At 45.0% G+C, this 25536-nt stretch overlaps 2 protein-coding genes and 1 long non-coding RNA gene across 9 annotated transcripts in view; 1 reads left to right on the plus strand and 2 right to left on the minus strand.

Moving 5' to 3' along the window:
• Positions 1-442, minus strand: part of LOC131108942 (dipeptidyl aminopeptidase-like protein 6) — an 84424-nt gene extending 83982 nt beyond the window's left edge. The window contains exon 1 of the mRNA XM_058060405.1: positions 247-442. The gene's annotated coding sequence lies outside the window, so the exon portion shown is untranslated. The remainder of the gene's footprint in view (positions 1-246) is intronic.
• Positions 16-17961, plus strand: LOC131108944 (uncharacterized). Of its 6 annotated transcripts, none has more exons than XR_009120598.1 (10): positions 17-153; positions 400-645; positions 811-881; positions 1180-1231; positions 2566-2674; positions 11521-11612; positions 13220-15773; positions 15868-16073; positions 16165-16602; positions 17141-17959. It is a non-coding gene; the product is annotated as an uncharacterized LOC131108944 (long non-coding RNA). The 6 variants fall into 6 exon arrangements; XR_009120602.1 differs by having other exon boundaries at positions 57-645; positions 16165-16229; positions 16325-16602; positions 17141-17961; XR_009120599.1 differs by having other exon boundaries at positions 57-645; positions 13220-13305; positions 13938-15773; positions 17141-17958.
• Positions 14341-24582, minus strand: LOC131108939 (adhesion G-protein coupled receptor G4-like). Of its 2 annotated transcripts, XM_058060391.1 has the most exons (28): positions 24431-24582; positions 23858-23919; positions 23063-23376; positions 22692-22953; positions 21435-22595; positions 21316-21357; positions 21165-21232; positions 21001-21032; positions 20861-20897; positions 20762-20796; positions 20577-20704; positions 20385-20502; positions 19094-19806; positions 18919-19019; positions 18712-18848; positions 18476-18632; positions 18263-18418; positions 18070-18192; positions 17957-18002; positions 17785-17888; positions 17585-17709; positions 17240-17508; positions 17074-17173; positions 16365-16651; positions 16193-16294; positions 16000-16122; positions 15820-15929; positions 14341-15746 (listed from the first exon to the last, which is right to left on the minus strand). In XM_058060391.1, the coding sequence occupies exons 1-27, from the start codon at positions 24448-24450 to the stop codon at positions 15841-15843; spliced, it is 4911 nt and encodes a 1636-aa protein (XP_057916374.1). In that variant the 5' UTR covers positions 24451-24582; the 3' UTR covers positions 14341-15746; positions 15820-15840. The 2 variants fall into 2 exon arrangements, with proteins under 2 accessions (XP_057916374.1, XP_057916373.1); XM_058060390.1 differs by having other exon boundaries at positions 14341-15929; positions 24431-24581.
• Positions 24583-25536: the final 954 nt, after the last annotated feature.

Consider the following 25536-nt stretch of genomic DNA (forward strand, 5'->3'; position numbering starts at 1 on the left):
CAGTGAACCTGGCCACCTTGTGGCCATTCTGCGCATGCGTAAAAGGATCTTATCACAAAGTTTGAGGGCGCCACGTTTTCACAGGAGACGGTGGAAGACGACATGAACAGTCGTTTAACAAGGAAATTCATCGGTGTGGAGCCATATGGGCAGGTCATATGTTTATCTGACATTTTTCTGTCACATTTCCTTATCTGTTTACGTCAGTGTTATCATATGAAATACTCGACGTTAGCATTAGCTTACCTTTAGCCTGCCAGCTAGCTTAGCCTGCCAGCTAGCTAGCTATCAACTGCGAGCTTTGTGGAGGTGTTTTCGGTTGCAGAACAGGAGATTTTTATGTTTATTAAATCTTTAATGATTAATTCCTTATATGTTATTCGATTATTTCGGCAGCAGCAGTGTCCTCTAAGCCATGGGAACCGCGTGTAGCTTAAACTACACGCGGTTGAAGTATGCTATCGACCTGAGTCTCGTGGATGCTGTCGCGGAGCGGGAGTTTTTCCTTTGTGATTCAGTGGATTCAATGGTATTCAATGGAACTGAATTGCAAAATTTCGGCAATAAGAAGAGCTTGTCCAGACCCTGAAAATATATCAATAATGACTGAAACCTGACTGGAAGGAGTAGAAATTTTGGAGCAAGGTTAGTTCACCGCATATGTGGTCATTTTAATATACAAAATATTGTACGTGTTCTACCAATGATCCAAGTATAACCAAATAAACGTTTGTTTTAATTTCACATATTGTAACACATGATATTTTCATGATTTGTCACTACAATGTTGTTTATTCCACTTGTCAACAGCGTCTAAGAAGCAGAGTCCTCTCCGTGTGTAAAGCAGCAGCTTGCACCAACTAAGACGCCTGACTGAGAAGGTAACATTGCAATAATACGTATATGGTTATTTGAATCTGTAAATGGCAGTTTAGCCTTTTGTTAAGTTTTACTGATTTAAACAAGTTGGATAATGGAGTTAGGTTTCAAGACAGATGAATAAATATTTGTATTAAAAACTAAGTTGATTTTGAGTGTTTTGTTTTAAAAAAACAACAACAAATATTGTCAAGCAGCTTTGTAGTTTAGACTAATGCACATGCAATCTGAAAGAATTGTGATGATTTTAGATTTTGTATTGTTGCCATAATTGAAATAATTTCTCTATCCATTTCACAGAATATTGAAGGACTTTGACGCTCAAGAATTTGGTCTCAAAAGCTTAGACAAGGTAAGATCAGTACAGCTGTTGAATGACACCAACATGGTTTAGTTATTCATTCATTTTTCTATATCGCTTATCTTCACTAGGGTGGGCGTATGCTGGAACCTATCCCAGCTGACTTCGGGCAAGAGGCGGTGTACACCCTGGACCGGAGGCCAGCCAATCACAGGGCACACATAGACAAACAACCATTCACACTCACATTCATACCTATGGACAATTTGGAGTCGCCAATTAACCGAGCATGTTTTTGGAATGTGGGAGGAAACCGGAGTACCTGGAGAAAACCCACACATTCACGGAGAGAACATGCAACACACAGAGAGGCAACGGAGAATCAAACCCAGGTCTTTGGTTTAGTTATGAAATGTAGTACCTGTAGAGTACCTTTTGTGTCTGTGACAGTAAATGTTAAGAGTATTTTTAAAAATAATCCTTGCTGAGAAGTAAATTTTACTTGAATACTTCCCAAGTAAAAGTTACTTAGTAATTGTGTGTGCAAATTGTTACCTAGCTTTTCTCAAATAAATGGCACTCCAAATTTTTTCCAGTGTAGGCCACACAATCACTGGGTTCAAATCTCCATTTGGACATCTGTGTTCTCCCCAAAAACATGCATGTTACGCTAATTGCTGACTCTAAATTGTCCAATTGTGAATGGTTGTTTGTCTATATGTGATCTGTGATTGGCTGGCCACCAGTCCAAAGTCAGCTGGGATAGGCTCCAGCTTACCCCCGCGACCCAAGTGAGAATAAGCGGCATAGAAAAAGATGAATAGCTACATGCCTTGCTTTACAAAATATCATTTTTCATGACGCTGTAAAAAATTGCACCCCAAATGTTGATACTTTCGTGTGTAGCGGTTGAAGAGTGGAAGAGTTACACCAACAAATACATCCAAGCATGAAAACACAAGGAGACCCCATTAGCTAACACAAATATATCTCAGTCTAATCCTAATTGTAATTGGTAACTGCACACTGCAAACCACAATAACAAACATGATGATTATCTTCATCATGTTTGCATTGGATCTGGTTGGACGGTGTGCCTAATGAAGCGGCCTCCGCGTGTCCAGCACATCCAAGGCCGTGTGTAGACCTTGAGTGTCAGGTATCAGAAGAGCAAGGATCATCCTATTGACAGCAGGTACATCAGGACAGCCATCAAGCGGCTTGTTTGCATTATTCTGACAGGTGAGTGCCACGCGAGACTCACCTCCACGGCGCCAAGGTGAACTCCGGCAGCTCCGTGCCTCCCGTCAAGTCCTCTCTGTATGACATTGTCGTCGGGTATGCAGCAACCGTGAACCTTGATTGTTTTTTCCACGCTCCATTAGGCACAAGTGCTGACTTGCAGTCGTTTGGCGGCATGCTGTGTGGAGATCTTCATTAAAACCCGACTAACGGCGCATCTTCCTGCGAGAGAGATCCAGTGTTTCATTGAAGGTGTGTTCACACTTGTCCTGTTTGGTTTGGCTAAAATGAATTGGGGTGCGTTTGATCTGCTAGCACGCGCGGGGTAGTCACGTGTGAAGGTGATCATCCCATCCTGGTGTGTACGCTTGACTTGCGCTTCCATGTGACACCAACTGCCGTTAAAAGGGACCTATAGGGCTTTTTAACTTTTCTAACTCGATTATATCGTTTTCACTGTGACGTCACAGACCTCCTTATATGGGCGTGCCTGGTTACATACAGAGTACGGCAGCACAAATATGAACAAAGACTAACGCATACAAAGCTAATTAAATATACAATAGAGAAAATGGTAGGCTTCCACAAGAGTTGCAGGCCTTTGGGTGAATTAATTTTGTGCGGAAGAACAAGCTGGAATCCAACCTTTGGCCTCCTAAAAGTCCCACAAACACCCCAAAATCTTTCAACGCTTGTTAAGACGAGGAAACAAGCCCGCAGTTTCCTCAATTCCCCCTAACTCTTGAGGAGTGAGTTTCTACCTCTCAGAAAAATTGGAAATGTCGAAAGGTAAAATCCAAGGAGGGGGCGTCTTCCCCCTGCAAAGCTTCCAAAGACATGACAGAGATTATCTTGATGTTTTTTTTTCCCCCTAACCTTTTGCGACGCAGCTGCACACGCTGGTGAATGTTAATTTGCTCCTTTCCCGCCTGGCTCTAAGCACATAATGGATTTATGCACAATAATGCTCAGTGCGGGATAATCTCATTGTGGAGGCCCGATAGCATCTTCATCTCATCAAAGACGCTTTTATTTATGTGCTTATCTTTGCACCTTGTGTTGGCATCACACGAGCCACTGCTCAATTAGTGTTGAATAATGCTGGAGTTCAGGGCACAATAGAGTGGATTTTAATCAAATGTGGATTTAACACACGCATGCTAACCGTATGGCATACCAATCAACATATGGAGCAAAATGAATGGGACTTGAACAAGTGGTCAATCCACTAGCAGACGTTGCGTATTCTTTTCTTAGTCTTAGTAAACAGCAACCCATCCATGTTCTATGTCGCTTATCCTCACAAGGGTCACGGGTATGCTGGAGCCTATCCCAGCTAATTTGAAGAAAACTGACACATGCATGATTCAAACCCAGGCCTTCATGCTCACCACTCGTCCACCGTGCGGCGTAAACAGCAATCCTTACACACAAATAAGATCTGCTTCCTTTCCAGACATGTTAAAAGCGTAAACATGAGATTAATCAAGCAACAAAAACAATCAAACTCTCTTTGACTTTTTGTTGTGCCAATAGGCCTAGCAGTTATAGCGCCATCTGCAGCTTTGGAGCTGATCCCTGAAAGAACTCCCCCTTGCCTCTGAGCTGTTGTTTTCCATCAAAAATGGTAGCAAACATATGCTGTATATCTTGTTTGAAAGCGTGTGTCTAGTGAATACATGCACCGATGTCAGCAGTCAACTACTGAGAGTTTCCAGCCTCTGATTCTGACTTTCAAACAAGCCCAGATGAGTAAAAGGTCGCCTGATGGATTCAGGGATTAGTGTTGCTGTGGGCCAATCCACAGTCCACACGCGCCGCCTGTCTGCCAGCGCCCCTCGGAATGACATCAAACGGTGCTTTCTTGCGTCGGGAAGTAGCGTAGATGGCGCTGGGGGTTATGTTAAACTCTCTGAGCATCAAACACCCACACGGAGGATTAATCTGCCTTGTGTGAAACGTGTCATTGTTAACTGTATAATAGATGGACTCCCGAGAGTTGTAATATTGTCCTGCCAGGAAATCCTCATCTTAAACGGATCTGTTTCAGCAGCGGCAGGAAATGTGATCTGTGCCCAAATGAAATCCTCCTAAATGAATCTCGGGAAGGCACCCGGGCGGTGGGGCCGGAGGGGGAGGAGAGCGGAAGCAGCGATACGGCAGCCAAGAGACCCACGTATGGAAATGAGACGCAGGATTTGAGGGCCACAAGGGCCGTGAGCTATTCTCTCAACAGGAGATTTCGTAAGAATAAAACGTGGCAAGAAATCAATCACACAATCAATGAAAATGAACTTGATCAATTTGCCGGCCTCGATGTATTGCCATGTGCGTCTGATTTCCTTCCGAAGGGTTCACTCCGTGCATTGGTTTCAGAACCTTGGACAGTTTTCAATACTCCTCTGCAACAGCAGGTGGCGGTAGTCTGGCTTCATCAGCACCATACAGTCCATATGTGCAAATGAGTTTATATCCAAGCACAGGTTTGTTCTCCCTTACCCCCTCCAATATGCCAAGTGTCATAATCAGCCTTTCCACGCAGTGACACAGTTTTTATCGGCACCATCAATCTGCGAGTGAGACGTGGTTATTACCGGGCATCAGTCATGCAACGACGTCGACGCGTTAGTAGAGATAAGCGCCTTCACGCTTGAGCCGCTAACATAGAGGAAGTGCTTCAGGATGGATGGCCTGCCATTGTAACACTGGCCAATTCATTGGGTACACCTAATTTGCTGAGACTTGACAAGGGGTGGGATGAAATAAGATGTGCTTCTTCCTACTCCTTTTTGAACATGTTGAATGGTGTATGGGACGTACTTCAATGTGAAGAAGCAGCTTTAGATGAGAGTATATTTTGGTCCATCTGCAGCCCTTTGAGTGTTAAGGTTTTGCTGCACAATAAACACATGACGACTGCTGTTGTCATGGCAACAGTAATAACAAGATGGCAAGGAGGAGAGGTTTCACTAAGATCACATGAGTCCAAAAGTGCTTTTGACCCTGAAAAACACACTTCACTTGCTGTAAAAGTTTCTTTTTTAGAAGCTGTAGAATCCTTGAAAAAATGAAATATAGGCTTGTCGGGTTGACATTTCCCAACAGGTCTGCATTCCAGATGGCCTTCTCTGTGATACTTTAAAAAAAAAAAAGATTATTCCCGCAAACGAGCAACAGGAAAAAAACAGGGATGTCAATTTGACGGCCCACAAGAGGAAGCAGAGCCTTCCTGGTGTGATTGGCGCCTCTGCAGCCTGTCATGCTTCCATGCTTCCTGCAGCGCAACACAAAGTGCAGAGAGACATGTGTCCACAAAGACAAACATGTCACTCTCACACAACTAGTCTTCTTTCTGTGTGTGTGTGTGTGTGTGTGTGTGTGTGTGTATCATGCATAGACTGTAGGTGGCGGGAAAAAAAAGCTTGTAGGTTTCCTCTCTGGTGGCAAACAATCTCATCAAACAGAATGCAATTAAAACACAAACAACAAGGAGGGCGATAAATGCGCAATGTACTCTCGCTTGGTGGTCTCCCCCGAGAAAGTGGTATTCTTAGTGGGTGCCACACTTGAATTTAAATGCGGTGCGTCAAGAAGATAATAATAAATAACTATTAGCTCCTTTTTTTGTCCCTGAAGAAAGAGCCACATATCAAGTAAAAATACATATATATAAATAAACAATTGATTTCATAATAAATATGTTTTTAAAAATAATATTTATTTAATATTTTTAAATGTATCTTAATATTTTATTTACAATTTGTATTGTATTGTATTTATTTTAATTTTAATAATAAAAAATAATTAAAAACAAATAATTGCACCATAAGGTGGCAATGTGCATACTGCTGTAGTTCTACATCGCCCCCTACTGGCCTGACATGCACACTACAAGGTCTGCATGTACATATAATAAATAGTGGGGGAAAAAAAAACGTGATCACATAGACCGCTTTCATGCCTGAAGCACTTCTAAAAAGACAGCATCAGAGCACCACTGCGACCTTGTGGGCTCCAGAAACATTTCTTAGTTTGTCAACGCGAGTCAAACCTCTTCCCAGGGAGGCCACGATGTGACACGTTGGACATGACGGAGAGCGATCCATTAAAAATATATATCTGACATTTGCTTTATGACTACACCTGGTCTTCCCAACACTTCTATCACAGCAGCCTTTGACTATGCTCCATCTCCAACGCCTATGCTCCATCTCCAACGCCTATGCTCCATCTCCAACGCCTTCGTACGCCGCTGATATCGCCTCTCGCTGCGTTTTAACGGCTCAGTGGTTCCCATGTAAGATAGCGATGAAGAATCGTGGCCCCCGGGGGTGTCATATTCCCCGTAACGGTGATGGATGGCGCTCGCAAGCAGGGGTTAAGTTAACAAGGCCCACATGGTGGTTACCACGGCGACCACGTTAGCAAAAACCATAATGACAAAGGTGAATATGCAAATGGGGAAAGACCAGAGGGCTCGTCAGTCTACCATTTCCTTTTAATTAAACACAATGACTATATTTTCTTAGGGGTTAAGTCTTGCCAAGCGGTGTCTTGCTCAAGGGCACGTTAGGAAATGAATTTGAGGGGGAGATATATGAAGCCGGGGAACCGAACCGCTCCTCTACACGGATGCCGTGAGCAGCATGGCGGGATGGTGGAACTTTAAGTTTGTCTTTGGTAGGATTAGCTTTGGGCTTCACAAGACAGGAGGAGGAAAGATGGCGGCTCCACCAGTCCAGGGTACACCGTCAGCTGGGATAGGCTCCAGCATACATCCAGCGACCCTAGTGAGGATAAGCGGCATAGAAAATGGATGAATGAAAGATATGGATGATGAATTGCACCGCATGGAGTCAGCCATGAATGAAAAAAGGTCTCTACCCATTCCGTGTGGAAGTGGTAACTTTTTGGCTTGTTCCCCAGTTCTGGAACCAGTTCATCGCGATAAATGAGAGACAACTATGAGTCCGATTCCCCCTTCTCGACACATGCAGCCATTCATGCAGATTCCAAGCAAGCAAAATGAGTCTATTGAGCCGTGCAATGGAGTCAAATCATATGTAAGGATTTATTCTGTGTGAAAATCCTCCGTGTGTGTGTGTGTAGCCCATGTGGGGATTTCCAGTGACCCACTTGGCAGCTCATCTTCTTGCCATATAAGAAGCGTGCTCTGAAAATGGAAGGAGCATCACCAATGGGACGCAAAGAGTTGTCATTTCTGTACAGTAGACACTAGAAAATGCTCTGCTATTCATTCAGCAGGGGGCGCCATTTTTGATGGCTGCTCCCAAATGTAATTTCACTCCATTCCACCGCTTCAATAATCACTACCTGCATTCGCACAAACTCTTGTCCTACTTCCACTTTCTCCACAAAGCTATAGATGAAAAGAGCCGTTTGATAGCTCAAATAGCTCTTTTTTAAACCCACTCCCTCCTCCCCGCCGCTATTTCTCCTACCAAAAAGACTCTTTTGTGTCCTGCTGGAAAATAGGACCAGCACAAAAAACAGGAGGGGGGATATGGCAGGCGAAAGAACATTATCAAATAGAATATATTCATGGGAAAGGATGGCTTATACAAAAACAACATCTATCCATCACTGTGGGATTACGCCATCATCATCATCATCATCAACAAGCTGCTTCTAATTAGTCCTTGCGTCTAATTAGTCCTCTCTCCTTGCAAAATGAGTCCGCCTGGGCTTTGGTGTCGTCTTTCATCAATAATCACCAAGGAAACACATCTGGATGCCAATTACATAAAAGGCTGTGGCAGGGAACAATGCCGCCGTTAGCATCTGTGTTTACTTTGCACTCATTTATTTAGGAGCCACGCATCGTTAGTCAGCACGTTTACTGATTTATGTTTGCCCCGAGGCGTCGTCCAAAGGGGGCAAAGGCAAAATATTTATTTCCAGTCGGGAAATGTCGTACAGTAAAACTCGGTTAGGTTAGCATTAACCGGGGGTGTCCAAAGTGTAGCTGTGGCCATTAAAGAAATATTCAACATAACCTGCATTCAAAACAGTAAAAATTTTACTGATTGGGATCTCATTGAAATGAGAAAAAAAAATTATAAACTAAGCTAACTAGCCACACAAGCTAATTACTGTGGAGACAGATATGTTAACTTCACATGCTAACTAGCCAAAAGCTAACTACTGTTGACCAATATGCTAACTAGCTTCACAAGCTAGATACGCAGATATGCTGACAAACTTCATGAGCTAACTACTGTACATCAATAGATATACGCTAATTAGCTACAAAAGCTAACTATTCTTGATTAATATGCTAACCAGCTTCACAAGCTCGATAAAGATATGCTGACAAGCATCATAAGCTAACTACTATAGATCAATAGATGTACGCTAACTAGCCACAAGAGTTAACTACTCTTGATCAATAAGCTAACTATAGCTTTGCAAGCTAGATAGAGATATGCTGACAAGCTTCATAAGCGAACTAGTATAGATCAATAGATGTATGCTAACTAGCCACAAGAGTTAACTACTCTTGATCAATAAGATAACTATAGCTTTACAAGCTAGATAGAGATATACTGACAAGCTTCATAAGCTAACTGGTATAGTTCAATAGATGTATGCTAACTAGCTACAAAAGGTGGCCAGCTAACAAGATTGACAGCTAACTAGCTAGCAGTGTAAAAGTAAAAGTTGTCCAAAAAGATGAAAGATGAAGATTGAGGGACTCGGACTGGCATCCCATGGATTATCTGTGAAGGTAAAATCTTTGATACAGCTCGGGAATGTAAGCATGTGTACCCAATATAATGGACAAAGGTTGTGAATAATTAACGTCATGGGTGAGGGGGTATTAAACAGCGTCTCCAGAGATGAGACGTGGAAACGTGCCGGCTAATATTTATTAGCAGCTTGGTGCTCCTTGTCACGCTGCGGGCCTCGCCGCTTACCTTCCACATTATTCCCATCACGTCCTCAACTTCCGTTGCCCGTGATTGACGTTCCTCGCTGCCTGCTGCCGCCTCCTCGCCCCCATCACAGACCTGCGGGGAAATGACATGAGCATTTTTTGAAGTTGTACTACAGCAAAGTAACACCGTATTATAGTTTCCTTGTTGCTAGGCAGAAATCATGGGGATTAATCATCAGGCTAACAAAAAATCTAAGTCATTGAGTTTTGTATTAAATATAAAAACCAAAAGTGAGGTTGCTCCCATTGAAGTGCAAATATCCCAACATCCGGCAAGTCATAAAGGCTGAAGCGGAGATATTTTTATATCATATTTTGATCCAACTTTTATTCACTTTGCTCTTTGCTGCTGCAGCAGCAGCGCTGAGTAATTGTTGCTCCTTCTGAAGCCGTTTTGAAGCTATAATAAGAGCAGCCTCGGCTGTCTGGAAGATACGCAGGCTTGCCAGCAAACATGGCCGATGCAGGCGATGTTCCGAGAGACTCATTAGCGGAATTGGAAGAAACGGTGTTCCATTTGCCATTAATGCCAATTCGGGTGTGAAATAATATGCTGCAGAACACGTCTGCTAGCCACCAGCCCCGCCACCACAAAAGACAGACTTCCAGGTAGTGCGGTACAAAAAAAAACAGCCAGGAACCCGAACCCGCCGAGAGGATGATTGACAGGTTGAGCCACCGTCGAAGCTCAGACGGAGGAGCTTTCACAGGTTCTTTTTGGAGCTTTTTCTGTGCAGTCAAATAGAAGAACACAAATAATAATAGACCCACTTGGAGAAGTGGCCCGCCATCCATTAGCCATCAAACCAAGGGCACGTTTCATCGGATAATCATGGATTTTAGATCGGATTCCGGCTGCATAGGGAAGTGGCCGCCTTTTTTTTTTTTACTGCTGCTGCTGCTATTATTTGTGACCGTTAGTACATCAATCCCTCATTTATTGTGGTTAATGGCTTCCAGGTTCAACCGTGATAAGTGAATTTCTACAAAATAGAATTCTTTATTGATAAATAGAATGTTTACGACCTTCTAAATATGCTTTTTAATGTTATTAGAGCCCTCTAAACATAAAATAACACCCCTATAGTCACTTTTACACTCCAAAAAAAATGCACATGTTAGCATTGACAGCATACTTTGTGCTACTGTCTCATCAAAGTGACATTCCTGACACTTGTGACTGGTAGAATACTACATATAAGCAACGTCTTTGAATGCATCTTCTGAAAGCCTTATATTTGGGTTTTCAGTCATGTAGCCATTTTTAGGCTTGAAAGTGCTAACTTTTGGTCACAAATGTATAAAATATGATTAAACATGCATTTAAGTTATTATAAACCAAACTGAGCGCAGTGTCTCTTGTGGCAACGTTTACAGCGTTTATTCCTTTTCTTGTCATGAAAAAGTCTTCACTCTGAAACAGCACACACATATAACGTGATTTTAAACTTCACAAAAGCGATACCATCTCATGCGTAGGCGGAGAAATTCTCATTTTATCTCTCCCTTGAGTAATTTCACAGCTCCTTCAGTCAAATTACCAAATCTGCAAGATACAAGCTGTGAATCATCACTAAAAAAAACACAATCTAATCTCCCACGGTGCTTGAATGCCACATATGGAATGCTGCTATTGTTGTTTCCTATGCTGATGCCACGAAAGACAAAATAACTTGTCTCATTTTATTTAATACTATTTAAAATAGTATTTTGGTCAATAATAATGTGTATTCATAACAAATTAGCATCATATTTGTGTTTGTTGTCTGGATGTTAGCTAGCAGGCTACTTCCTTGTTTGTGGATGCTGAATGGACTGGTCGCATTCTGGAGTATTGTGGAAAACTAGAAACTGACGATGATATCGGCCATCCCAACTAGAAAGCAAAACAATCCCTCCTATGCTAACCGACACCTATCAGTATGTGTGCGCTAATCAATACTTTGATTGTCATACTCGCAAAGTAATTAAGTGAACTGGGGCGGGGGGCTAGGGGGATATGGACCGCCGGTGAACCGGCACAATGGCACTTTATCATCAAAAGCGCCACACGGTACAATCCATACCTGCACTCCAGGGTGCTTCAACGGGCCTGAAGTGGCGATGAAGCAGCTATTGAACATTTTTATGTCCTTTGCAGATTAGACTCGTCTGGCCCGGGGACTCTGATGAGTTCAAACACAAACGGCCAACCCAGTTGAGGACAGGAAGCAGGATGTCAAAAACGCTCAGGTTGGTGGTCAAATGCTGCAAAACAAAGAAGATGGTTCCAAAGTGTTGTAATATTGAAATATGTACAGCAAGCGCAGATGGAGACAGATCAGGAGCGCATGTTGAAATATGTATGTTTGACCCTTGGAGAGGACATGAATAATAGATGGAACTCTATAGATTTGTCTCTTGTTGTCTTACATTCAACTTCCTGCCGAGTTCCATATGGTGACCATGAACGCGTCGTCAGACAGACAAACAGCAATGTTTAGCTACAACGGCAAATGCAAATAAATACAATTGGTTGCTTCAAATTAATGAATTGAAAAGCGAAAATTAAATTATGAAACAAAATTAATTAATCAGAATTAATCATTTATTTGTCTATTTTTACATGCAATTAATTAGCGTATGTATGTATGGATGTTCTGTATGAGAGATGCTTAGGGGTTAAAAAGCATTTTAATGGTTGACTGCGGTCACGTACCCGCCATCAATCTTCCACTTGACAACGCCCCCCCACTACCCCCCTTCATTTGCATGTCATTACACACAAGTGCAAATTAGAGAGGTTACATTTTCCAGTGCACTGGAAGGCAACTTTGAATTGATGAAACTGTTGGCTTTTGTTTTGTCGGCCGAGTTGGGCCACGTGGAAGAAACCTTCCGAAAATGTCTCAGTGAAGATGCGGGACCTATTCCTGCCAAATGAGAGTTCGATGCTGACGTGGTCGAGGTTGTTTGGACACTAAAAGGCTGGAAAGGAACCTCGCTATTGAACACGAGCGCACAGTAATGGATGGGCTCGCCACGCTAACACGGCACTCGTTCTGTCCGGTTGGTTCCGGCCTTGGACTTAAGGACGTGTCCACTCACAGTGTTGCTTTAATGAGGCCCCCAAGGGCTCCCAGCTCTGGGCCACTGGACCCCCTTTTAGCTGCCAGTAAAGCAGACGTGCTTTGCTGTTGTGTTGTACCTGAAGCTAAAGATAAGCTACCAGTCTTTGCAGTTCGGACGCTGACATTCGGGTAGTGGATGTTGGGGGGGGGGGGGGGGGGGGCGGGGCTTCCTAGATCTCTCAGTACTATTTTATTTGACTATATTTATTCTAAAATGGCAACATAGGAGCCAAAAAAACTGCTTTTAGGGCAGATATAGTTGATAGAGCTTCCCCTACAGGGCTTGTGTGGAACATGGAGGGATTTTTTTTTCTGACTCTTATGGAAAACTATGGAAGCCCGTTCCCGCCATTGAAAAAAAAAATATCCCAATGGTAATTTGAAATAATGAGATAAAAAGTCGAAATTCTGAGATAGAAATTTGAAATTATGAGATAAAAGTCGAAATTATGAGATAGAAAGTCAGAATAATGAGATAAAAAGAAATAATAATGAAAAAAATCAAAAATAAAATTAATAAAAACAAATAAAAAATAAATAATTTAAAAAATTAGTCGAAAGTCAAAATAATGAGATAAAAAGTCAAAATAACGACATTGATTTTATAAAGAAGTGAACAAACATAATTCTTAACTGAATCGTTTATTTAGATATTTCAGAAAACAGTTCACAAGTTACAGAGGATACACCCTGTACTGACCCTGTCATGCATTGTCTCTTTACAACCAGGTGGGGTCGCTGTTCTGCCAATGTTGTGTGAAACGGACTTCGGTAGGAAACCCATTTCCGCCGCTGGGCAAAAAGTTATCCCAATGGTAAGTCATAATTATGAGATAAAAAGTCACACACTGCGTATGTACGGGATACGTACTGCACCTTCTTCACTCGACCCGATTCAATTCAGTAGGATACCCACCTTGCTTACGATTGTGTCGCCATTTTATCTCACAATTTTTAACACATAATTGTGACTTACCATTAGGATTAAGTTTTTTTTCAGCCTTCTTTAGACTCCACTCAGTGGCATCCTTGCAATCGTAGTGTCTCATTAGGTGTACCTAATCTTCTGACCCTGAGGTGAAATGAATCAGGCATGCCAACACATCTGTGAAGTCCTCGCTTACAGTTTTTCCCCGGCTAAACTTAAGCCCGTTACGCGTTATCGCTTCACTTCAGCATCACCTGGAGTCATTTTCAACCGGAGCCTTTTCAAGCATCAGAGGTTTAAGCATCCCTGAGCGCGACCCTTGCACGACCTTGCGCAGACTCAAGCATCAAGAATCTCTTTCATCCCAAACGTCAATAAGGCTAGAGAAAGCAACAGATTTACGGTCAAGTCTGCATGTGGACTATTTATACGCCTGGAGTGTTGTTTTTCCAGCAGGTTCTGATCCACTTGGGTCCTATTTGACAAAACCGGCCGTCTTGTGTTTGCTTGTGTTTACAGAGCCAGAAGGCTCCTCGCATTGCCAAGCCTCGTGTCAGTGATGCCTTTTTCATTTGTGCTTGTCCAAGGTTGGCCCACGTTTCCCTGAAACACTAAAGGGGGTGTGGGAGGTTCCCCTCTGCTTTCTCCCGGACCAAAAATGGGCCGATGAAGCGTGAAAAAAGCGGCATTTTCTGCCATATCTGAGCCCTTCCAGATCCCGTAATGCGGGAAATTTCTCCCGGACTGGAAAAGGGCTGCACGCAAAAAATTCATCAAATAATCTGCACCTCAGAATGTGTCTCTCCTTTTTTGCCATGAGGATGTGGGAAATTACCCCCAACTCCCAAATCACCGCCGAGGAAAAGTGGGATTTTCTGCCATTTAGGGGTCCTGCTGGGACCCCCCCAAGGAGGCTGTGGGAGGTTTCCCTCACTTTGTAAACCAGAAAATAGCAATGGAAGCAAGACGGAAAGAAAACTAAATGATTCCACTGCACTTTTCTGGTGTGGGGGGTCCCAGCAGGACCCCAAAATGGCAGAAAATGCCACTGTTCCAAGGCGTGATTTTTGACAGAAGTTAGCTGGAAGATAAATGTGAAAAGGCCGATGTGCCGCCATGTTGGACGGACTCACTGCGGCATAACGTCATCATCGTTTATCCTTGAACGTCACACACGCCCACCTCTTTCTTGTCTCTCCCTTTACCCGGAGGTGTTCAGCATTTTAAAGCGCACGCAGAGGTAGATAGAGCCGGATGCTGACTACCGCCATCTTGTGTGGCCGTTGAAAAACAAAACAAAAGAAAAAACAACCCATGATACTCCCAGTGCAGCTGATGCCATCTTGTGGAGTTCATTTTAAAAAAGGAGGTTGCCTACAGCCACAGCTTTGAATGTTTTTTTGGTGATTTGCTTTTGTCGGCCATGCATCCTGCGACTGTGAGAGACTCGGCGGTTCATAAAAAGGGGCTTTGATTGGAGCGTTTCTGGTAGTTGTTTTTCGACCCCATACCACTCCTAATCATTTGTTTTGGGTTTATGTGCGCTTTAAAATGTAATGGGAGCTTGTTATGTTGGTCTTCCTGCTGATTCAGTGAATCCCTTCAATCAATCAAGCGTCTCATTGAGCACTTTACATCATTGATCCGATCGCCCCCGGAGGAGGCTTCAATTTGTTTTATTCCTGCTGATGCCGAGACAGCAGCATCCCATAATAAGACTCTTGTTGACACACGGAAGCCCGCTGTGAACAACAGGAGCCTCCAGAGGTCCGCTAAGGAGCCAAAGAAGGCGAGAAGGAGCGATGGACCTTTTTGAGAGGCCGTGACTCGCAAGTTAAGTTTGCCACATGATTTATGAGTGTTATTATTGTCGCCATGACGACCACCGCTTCCTCGATTAAACCTCTTTTTGATCCTCCAGGCAGCCTGAAGAGAAGCATATGCGAGCTGTTCCCTTTCTCCAACAGAATGAAAGGTGTTGTGGTGGCAGCAGCGACCTCCCCCAAGGCCATAAAGGACCTTTCTCCTGACCCGGATTAAGTGCTGATGGCCCACCATAGGGACGTAATTATGCCTCAATCCTTTATTGAACATTAGCAGGGAATTATGGATGGAAAATGTTCTCCGATAAATCAAATCTAAATGAGCAGTTTTTTAAAGCTTGGCTGTAAGCTTCCAATTTCAATGAAATAAATAAATGCTAGCGAGTGATTAGCTTCTGATGGAATAATGACTTCATTCCAAAGCAGAGAATTATTCAAGTGAAGCCGAGCTTGTGAATGGGATTTGCTGAAGTCTTATCCTGCCATCTCGTGGCGGAGGTCGGAACTGCACAGTGAAGAAAAAAAAAAAAAGGTCTGTTCTAGTGTAAGATGGGGGGGTCACGTGTCCAAATACTGACATCCAAAAGGTGGGTGTGGCTCTAAAATGACACCGTGTGTCTGTGCAGCTCGTTGAGGATGACGTCACTGCTGGAGCCATCGGACAAACCGCTGTCCACAAACACGGAGCCTGCGAAGATGACCAGAGGAGTTGGGATGCTAAACGTCGCCCGAATACGCCCCAAGTCTGCTGTACTTACTGCTGCTGTTGGTGCTGTTGCTGGTGACAGAGGAGCTTCGTGAAGACAGCGGGCGAGGAGCCGAGGCCGATGAGGTGGTCGCCGAAAAGTTCCTGTTGTCCCGCGTGGCCGTGCGACTCCACTCTGCAACGCCTTGCATTCATTTGTTGTGCTCTTTACTCGCAGTTCAAATCGGCTTCGTGCGTCACATTACCTGAGTTTTCAGCCAATCGCAGGCGACCGCAGCACAGGTAGGTTCTCCACTGCCTGCGTACGTTCTCCTTGCAGGCGCAGTGGAAGACAAAGACGAAGAAGCCTACGGGATTAAAAGTAGCTTCACGCACAGGAAGTGGACACGAGGGCGTGTGCTGTGGGTGAAATGTGACCTTGCAGGGAGTTGAAGATGGCGAAGAGGTAGACAAAGGGCAGGTAGAGCGGCCCCCAGGCGAACAGAGCAAAGCCCCAAGCCAGGCCCAGCAGCACCACCAGGCCGGCGATGCTGCGGAGGTCGGTGGCCAAGCCCCGGTGAGGGGACTGGTTGTGAGGGTTCTGTCTCTTGATGCGGGACAGCTGGACCATGACCACCACGAAGACCAGCAGGCACGACGCAAAGATGAGCAGGAAGTAGGCCACCACGCCCACATAGAAGGCCGTGTCGTTACGCAGCCAACAGCTAAAAATACACAAAGATAAGCTCCTTTCTTAAATACACGACGTGGACGTAAGAAAAACACGGAATACATTACCGTCATGCAAATATACACAGTACTTTTACTAGGAAAGTCCTCTACTATACACAAGTAACTTGGCCTAAAAATAGCTTGCTTATTAGCTCCAAATGTGAGAAAATATAAATATTTATAAATATAAAACATAATATAAAAAATATAAATTTTAATATTATATAAAAATATATAAAAAATTATATATAAAAACAAATAATTTTAATATTATATAACAATATATTACATAAAAATAAAAATAATTTTAATATTATATAAAACATATTAATATTTTTAATATATTAAAAATATGATATATAAAAAATCTAATATACTAATAAATATTAAGAGGTGTACATAAAATATTACTCACAAGTCATCAGAGGTGCCATCTGTGTACCTTCCATATTTAACCAGACCATAATTGTCTCTGTCCACAGAGATGACCACAACCACCACCACGAGAGGAACACCTGCACACATGAAGATGTTACCATTCTGCGTTCCAAACAACGAGACACATGAAACAGGATACACACCCCAGCCAACGAGCGAGAACTTGAGCATGTATCTGCTGAGGTACGGCGTGAACACCCGCACGATGCTCAGGTACATGTGCAGGGCCTCCAGCCCGGCCCAGGTGAAGGAGGTCAGCAGGAAGTAGTGCAGGAAGAAGGCGGTGCTGATGCAAAGGCCGGGGGCCGGATACAGCGCCAGCCAGCCGTCCAGCAGGTAGACCAGGTTGAGGAAGAGGAGGGAGAAGCAGAGCTGGACCAAGATCTTGGCTGGAATGTCCCTCAACAGCTTCCTGCACGGGAACAACAGCGTTTAAAGGACAGGAGAATAAATAATAAGAACTTAAGTGCTTTATTTACGTGTCTTACACAAAGGAAAGGTAAGTCAGTAAGGTGGCGGCAAGAAAAATAGCCGAAATGCCGCAGCCGATATAGGTGATGAAGGTGAGAATTTGTGCCTGCTGGGGGTCTCGTATCCCCTCTCTGGAGAGGTCCTGTATTAGGACAGAACAGGGGTGCTACACCACGGTACCATGATGTTGTCTCACTGATTCAATAAGAAGACTGACCAGCAGAATGGCGAAGGAGGTGAGGTGGTCGCAGGTGCAGGTCGTCCCCCATGGAGTGGAGTTCACCACAAAGCAGCCGTCCGAACTCCAACCTCCTGCACCATCTAAGAAATATAAAAGTGATTAATATTAATTGACAGAATTGAAATGGACAATATACGTATATTCTTACCATTCATAGCGAAGTCCCAAAATGCACAAACGGCCTCATAGTTCGCCTGAGACAAAGGAAAGAGGAAGTTGAAGTTTTGCTTCTCTAAGACGGTCACGCTGATGCACACTTACATGTAGAGGATGTAGGTTCCGAATGGTAAAGCTAATGTTCTCAGCCAGGTTGCTAATGGACAGGTTGGTGACACTGGACGCCAGAACTGAACTGACCACAGTCCGGTTGCTCAGTGTGCCATCCTGGAACAAATCAGGTCTGTCAGTCAGGACCCATGTTTGGAGACTATGGAGGCCATGATGGAGGGAGCACCTGGAACAGGATGGGCTTGGTGTAGAAGGTGAACTGGACCCTTTTGACCTGCCTCTGCTCTTCAGGACTCAAGCCCTCAGCGATGGAGGAAGGCAGGTACACAGACCCCATGGTGGAGTCCTTCTTCCTGGATTCGGACCCGCTGAGACCGCTTAGCTGTAAAGACCCAACTAATGAGTACACAGGAACTTGTATCTGTTGTATCTTCACTACCTGAACATCATCAGTGTTGTAGATGTTGATGGACATCTCTGGGAAGTTTCTTCCATCCACTTTTCGCACCGCCAGAACCAGAGAACCGGAAGAGAGGACCACAGAGACGCCTCTTACAATCAGCTTGAGACCCAAGTCCTCCACCAGCTGAATGATCCTGGAAAGAAGATGTGGCGGAATCGAACAGAAGTGACGTTTGTTCCTTCAAAGTAACATTTTTATAGAATGAACTGTACCTGTTGGCGGACGATGACAGGGCGCGTGGGTCACTTTCCATCAGGGAGCTCACGATGCTGATGGCTTTCCTGCCCACCGCTTGGGAGATGGTGGCAGCATCCAGAAGTTTCTCCAGCTGCTCTACCACATCTGCCACCTGCCGCAGCCAACATTGATGACATTAATCCGTCACGTAGGGGCCAGCGGACTATGGAATTGTTGGTTACCTGCGAGGAGTTGAGCTTCGATGCGTCTTGTGTTCTTTCCAGAAGTTTGTCCGCTTGCTCCTCCAGGTTCTTCTTGGTCCCAGAAGACAACGTGGACGTCACTGCAGGGCCAAATTGATAGTTGTTAAACCTTAGCACAAAGCCACCAAACAAGTCATACAGAATATCTTCTTACCAGGTGTTCTCAGCGTTGCGGCATTATTTTGGGTAGGAAACGTCTCAGTGGTCATCATCAGGGTACGTTCACGAGGCGTTAATTTGGAGTAATTGGTTGAATTGCTGTCAAATATGGACGACGTGCTGTCGTTGTTGTTGGCTGTCATGTTGGAGTTGATGGTGGTGCGGTCGGTCAGCGGCGTGGATGTGGGGAGAGCAGTCGAAGGGGCGGCTTTGTTGCCAGATGTTGTCGCCGATGTTCGGGTGGTATCAGGAAGGGTTGAGTTCTGCAGCGGTTCCTGAGACGCTGTATGGCTGGTAGTAGAAGTGGAGGTTGTTATATTGAGTAAGTGTGTTGGCACATTAGGGGTGCTGTTGTTTCCATTCCCAGCGGTGCTGGCTACAGTCAGATGAAGCGCTGTTGCGGTGACTGTTGCATCAGGCGAGGAAAGTGTCGTTACGTTTGTCCATTGACCGCTAACTGTAGTCACACTGTAACTCTCCAGCAAGTCGTCAGCAGTTTTAGTGTCCACCAGCAAGGCCTGTGTGGTGTTTTGTTGACGTGTGTTGCTGTCAGTGAAGGCAGCACCAGCTGTGGCGGCCGTGTTGGCAAATCCCTCGTCATGATCGGTGGCAGCAGTGGACGTCGCTTCTTCGATGGGAGCGGGTGGAAGCGTTAGCGAAGGAGGGCAGCTGTCAGCCAGGAGCAGAGCACGAGTTTGGGTGGTCGTACTACAAGACAAAACACACAAAGGTCCCCCATCATGTAACAGCGACTTTTTAACCACGTTTTAGCAGCTGAAGTGAAAAAAAAAAGTTGCTTTTGGAATTCATGAAGGACAAAAATGTATTCCTCAGGCTTCGCTACACATCTTAAAACAAACTTTTGGTTTATATTCAGTAAACAGGTTAACCTAGCATGAGATTCTTGTGACAGTGTGAGTGTAGTGTTAGCACTTTAGCATCACATATAGTAGCTATGCTAGTGTTGCTAATGTTTGTGGTTAGCGTGCAGACCTCAAAGCTAGGAGACCCGAGTTCAATCCCACCCACGCTTGGCCATCTCTGTGTGGAGTTTGCATGTTCTCCTGTGAATTGTTGTTTGTCTATATGTGCCCTGTGATTGGCTGGCCACCAGTCCAGGGTGTACCCCGCCTCTCGCCCTAAGACCGCTGGGATAGGCTCCAGCACCCCCGCAAATCGTGAGGATAAGCGGTAGAAAATGAATGAATAAATGTTGTGATCCTTAAGAAGCTACTTCATTTAAATAGGAAATACCAGGCACATTATAAAAGGTGTGCTGTAGTCACCATCGGAGCGGAGCAGCATCATGGCGGCATATGTCCGACATCAGCAGGTCATGAGGAGACCAGCTCAGGTTGGAAGCCAGGAGATGATGAAGCGGCACGCCGGGAGACCCACACAGCACTAGGATACCATCAGTAAGAGCCGTCAATGACATCATGTCAGAGGTTCGACACGACAACGAAGTGCTCACATACCCAAGCGTGACAGCGACGTTTGATTGGTGACGCCGCCGTAACTTCCAATCACCTCCTTCACGAGCGGCCCGAGCGAGCAGCTGTCGATCGGACCGGATACTTCTACTATCACCATGCAGCTGTTCAACCTGCAACGCCACGAACTTAACACACTGATAACACACACACACACACACACTAGATACCTGTCATGGGTGCCGTCACATTCCAGATGGACACCCTGCAAAGAGGAATTCATTCAGAATTTAATGGAAGGATCAACATAAGGGTTTGGTAGTAATTACCTGGAAGTACTTGAGTATATCTGGGTAGTTTTTACACCTGCAAATAAACAATTGGGGTAGCATTCAGATATCACTGTTGTTTACGTATACACAAGGCTTTATATAAGTAAACTACATTTTTTATTTGTTGCAGAACTTACCCTGACATGGGGCTACATGGAAGCTTTGACAACTGTTGACAAAAATACACATAAAGTATGCATGTAGAGATACATTATATTTTAGAGTATGAAAATTCACCCTTTAGACCAGCAGTAGTGGTAAAGTACAGATAATGATAATAATAATAATAAAGTGTACTTACCAATCTTTGTAGTGCGTCCACATTAACGGAAGCACTGTTGACATTAAAGCCCAAAGCAAAGAACTGACCTGATGGAGAGAAATCAAACCTAAATAAAGACTACATTTCCTGTATATGGGCGAGTGAATAGTACAATCGTCTTAGAAAATACTTGTCGTGTTGCAGGAAACACTGCAGTCACAGAGGCCGTGCCCTAAAAACAGCAGCAAAATACAAAAAAAACACGACAATGAATGAACGTGTTGATTTCCCTAATAACGTGACACTCACCTGATGTCATTTGGTCATAAGGTGGGGAAGACTTTGTAGGAGGAGCTTGGGTGCTGCTTGACACCTGATTGGTCGGGCTGGGATTAGAAGGCAGGTCTAACATGACACTTGGAGCTTCACTGCTTGTTGATGTTGCCGCTGTGATTGGGCGAGGCGTTGTTGTGGGTGTGGTTTGGGCAGCAGTTGGGAGAGACCTAGTAGGCGGGTCCTGGGTGCTGTTTGACACCTGATTGGTCGGGCTGGGTTTATTAGGTGGTTCTGATGTGTTTGTTAGGACTTCTTCATCTGCTGTCACCAAGATTGGGCAGGGTGTTGTTGTGGGTGTGCTATAATCAGCAGTTGGGGGAGACTTTGTAGGAGGAGCCTGGGTGCTGCTTGACACCTGATTGGTCGGGTTGGGGCTAGAAGGCGGGGCTAACGTGCTAGTTACATCTTCTTTACTTCTAGTCACCATGAGTGGGTGGGGCGTTATTATGGATGTGATTTGGGCAGCAGGAAGGGGAGATCTTGTAGGATGATCGAGGGTGCTGCTTGACACCTGATTGGTCGGGCTGGGGCTAGAAGGCGGGGCTAACGTGCTAGCTACGTCTTCTGTACTTGTAGTCACCATGAGTGGGTGGGGCGTTATTGTGGGTGTGGTTTGGGCAGCACGGAGGGGAGACCTTGTAGGAGGAGCCTGTGTGCTGCTTGACACCTGATTGGTCGGGCTGGGGCTAGAAGGCGGGACTAAAGTGCTAGTTATTTCTTCTGTTCTTATCGCCACGAGTAGGCGGGCCGTTGTTGTGGCTGTGGTTTGGGCGGCAAACAGACGAGACCTTGTAGGAGGGCCTAGGGTGCTGCTTGACACCTGATTAGTCAGGCTGGGGCTCGAAGGCGGGGCTAACGTGCCACTTAGGACTTCTGTCGTAGTCATCATGAGTGGGCGGGGCGTTGTTGTTGGTGTGGTTTCAGCGGCAAACTTTGTAGGAATAGCAAGGGTGCTGCTTGACACCTGATTGGCCAGGCTGGAGCTAGAGGGCGTTTCCAAAGTGCTAATTGGGACAGTTGCACTGGTGGCCACCACAAGAGGACCAGGCGTTGTTGTGGGTGGAGTCATAGGTAAGGTCACTTTTACTGACGGAGGCTCACTTTGACGGAGGCTGCCAACCGTAGATGTTGAAACTAAAAAAGCAATAAAAAATGAATGTAAATATGTTTATGTACAAATATTATTAAGGAGGAGGGGAACAGGATTTAATTATCAGTACTGATACTCACCACAAGGGAGGTTGGGGTCCCTCTGCCGGGCCCGAGGACTGGTCACGCCCCAGAAGTGTGCGTCCCAGCCAATCACGTCACCGTCCTCGCAGAAGCCACGACGAGCCAGGTCCGCCCACATGCGGAACATGTAGACCTCCACCCGGCCCAGTGCCGCCCCCCCGGCCGGTACTTGTCGGGGTCGACAACCCAGCCACAGGGAGCCCGATGGAGGGATAGCGTTGGCGAAAACGGTACGCTCCGCCACCAAACGTCCATCAAGCTGAAAGACCATTTTGGACAATCCTTTGTAAAACTAACTAAATAAAGTTTAAAAAAAACAAAAAACAATACTACTTCTGAGAAATTGGCCACAAATGTACTTTTCTTACCTCCAGACTCAAGGATTTATCGTTCTTCCTCAAGCATACGCGATACCAGCGATTCAGGGTGAGACTAAGAGGGAAGCGATGTCTCACCCCGAGCAGCCACCCGTACAGGGCCCCCATGTCTCCCTCCAGGCCCAAATCGGGCTTGGGCAAATGGGTGGAGCTGTATGAGAAGGCCACCCAGGCACCGGGGTCCACCATGCGCACGTCCACGCACACGGTCATGTGGAAAAGCAAGGGCATGGGCGTCCTGTCCTGCAGGGTCCAGTGGTCTTTGCAGCCGTTCAGAACCGCCTTGGTGTCCCCCAGGAAGTAGCCTGTCAACAGGAAGCGGGCACAGTTGCTATTTTTAGCCCTTATTGATCCTCAAACTGTCGAGTGGTTAATACGCAGACGACACAGCTAGGAGACCAGGGTTCAATTCCACCCTCGGCCATCTCTGTGTGGAGTTTGCATGCGTGGGTTTTTTTCCGGGTACTCCGGTTTCCTCCCACATTCCAAAAACATGCTAGGTTAATTAGCCACTCCAAATTGTCCAAAGGTATGAATGTGAGTGTGAATGGTTGTTTGTCTATATGTGCCCTGTGATTGGCTGGCCACCAGTCCAGGGTGTACTCCGCCTCTCGCCCTGAAGACAGCTGGGATAGGCTCCAACACCCCCCGTGACCCTCGTGAGGATAAGCGGTAGAAAATGAATGAATGAATGTTGTAAATATGAGTTATTACATCATAATTTGACACATTTGTGTAAATTCTGATATTAATTTCAAATATATTATACATAAATATAAAAAGTACCTGCAACTGGAGAAGCTCCCAGCAGACAAGCGCAGAGAAGTGGAAGAAAAGTGGCCATCCTCCTGGAAACACCAGCACAAAAGCATTGAGGTCCATCACGTTCCGCTTAGATGGGTATGATGCAGAACAACAAAGATTTTGGTTGTGGACAAAAACACACTACAGCAGAACGACGCTCATTTTGTTGCGACTTCCTCTTCCTTCTTCATTGTGCAGCATGCAGACGTGAAGTCAACATGCATCTTCTCATGCAACGCAGGTAAACAAGCTAGCGACGGAAGCGTCTTGTGTCGCGCGGGGGCCGCAGGGCAGGGTTGTTCCCTCCCTGCACATCCATACTTCCATTACTTCCATTTACTATCAGGGTTTTTGTTACATCTTCATTGTGTCGCTGCAGCATGGACACAGATATCACATGTCTCCCGGGCTCATATTTACAGGATGTTACTAGATATTTAGTACTAATTTGCAAAGTATTTATCTCATTTATTATCTTATTATTCTGGAACAAGCAACAAGTCACACTGCGTTTAACTTAAAAGGAATAGAAGCGCCATATTGGAAAGGGCTTACCTGATGCTCTTGGAGTCCATGTGTCCTACGTTGGACGACTCGTCTCACACTGCAAAGTTGTTGCCATTGCTTCTCGTCCTCTTCTGTGGTGCGTCCCTCGTTCACAAGGCTCTTAAATGAAAGCACGGACACGCCCATAAAGAGGAGGGAAGACGCGTCCGTGCCTCCACCCGTTCATTCCTGGACTGCTGCGCACAAATGGGTGCAAAACATGCACCCCTGCTGGGTTGTTTGTATTTTTCTGACAGATACACCTCATGGTGGCGCTGTTATGACTTGAAATTTCTCATACAGCTTTATCTCTACACTGTTTAGGCAAATCATTACAACATTTAGTACACACCTTTAGCGGAGTGACAAGCACAAGTGTGGTCAAATTTGGTTGAACTAATTTTACCTGTAAGCAAGCATTTTGCCCCCAACTCATAGAGACGGCGCCCCCTATGGTCCGGCCCCCCCAGCACAACCACAGCCATCCATGTAATTTGTCAGTGTGACTGCAGGGCAACAGCTGCTGTGGTACAGGATGCACCAGCAGACACTTCCTGGACAAGGTATTAGTATTTATTTGATCCGTGTGCGTGCGTGCGTGTGTAGAAGTCCTACAAAAATGTCCCCAGGTCAAGAATTTGGAATATGTTGGCTCTACAGTACTGTGAAATGGATTGTCGTTAAAAAAACAAAAACAACAAACACACAAACAGGTGTGGCTGTGGATATGAGGAATGGTACCTTACGTCAGGATGGAAAATGAATCAGATGTCCCCTTCGTTGCAGTACCCTGACTCAACACAGGGAGGCAGTGAAGACCAGAGCAGGTCGGGAAGGCTCAGGTGTCATCACGTATTTGTTCATTGCCACTGGGTGGAAAGAGAACGGGATCAGATTATCATCATATTAATGTGATACAAGACAGCACAATGGGACAAAAACAAGGAAAATATGCTAAAGTTTCTGTGTTGTAGTCTCACAAGAGTGAACTGGAAGTGTGTCGTCTAAAATCTAGCCTGGAGGCTGGAATTTATGAAACATAATATCATATACGTTTCATGAGATTTGGAGATCTGCAATTCCGTAACAAACCATTAGAGGGCAGTGTTTCCCAG

Source organism: Doryrhamphus excisus, chromosome 21, assembly GCF_030265055.1.
Source record: "Doryrhamphus excisus isolate RoL2022-K1 chromosome 21, RoL_Dexc_1.0, whole genome shotgun sequence".
NCBI lineage: Eukaryota > Metazoa > Chordata > Actinopteri > Syngnathiformes > Syngnathidae > Doryrhamphus > Doryrhamphus excisus.

Coding starts and splice junctions, on each gene's coding strand:
- LOC131108939 (XM_058060391.1), bottom strand. CDS start 24,450: ATGGACTCCAAGAGCATCAG. Junction 22,596..22,691: donor GGACCCCAACCTCCCTTGTG/GTGAGTATCAGT, acceptor TTGCTTTTTTAG/TTTCAACATCTACGGTTGGC. Junction 15,930..15,999: donor CAACAGCACCAACAGCAGCA/GTAAGTACAGCA, acceptor TCATCTTCGCAG/GCTCCGTGTTTGTGGACAGC.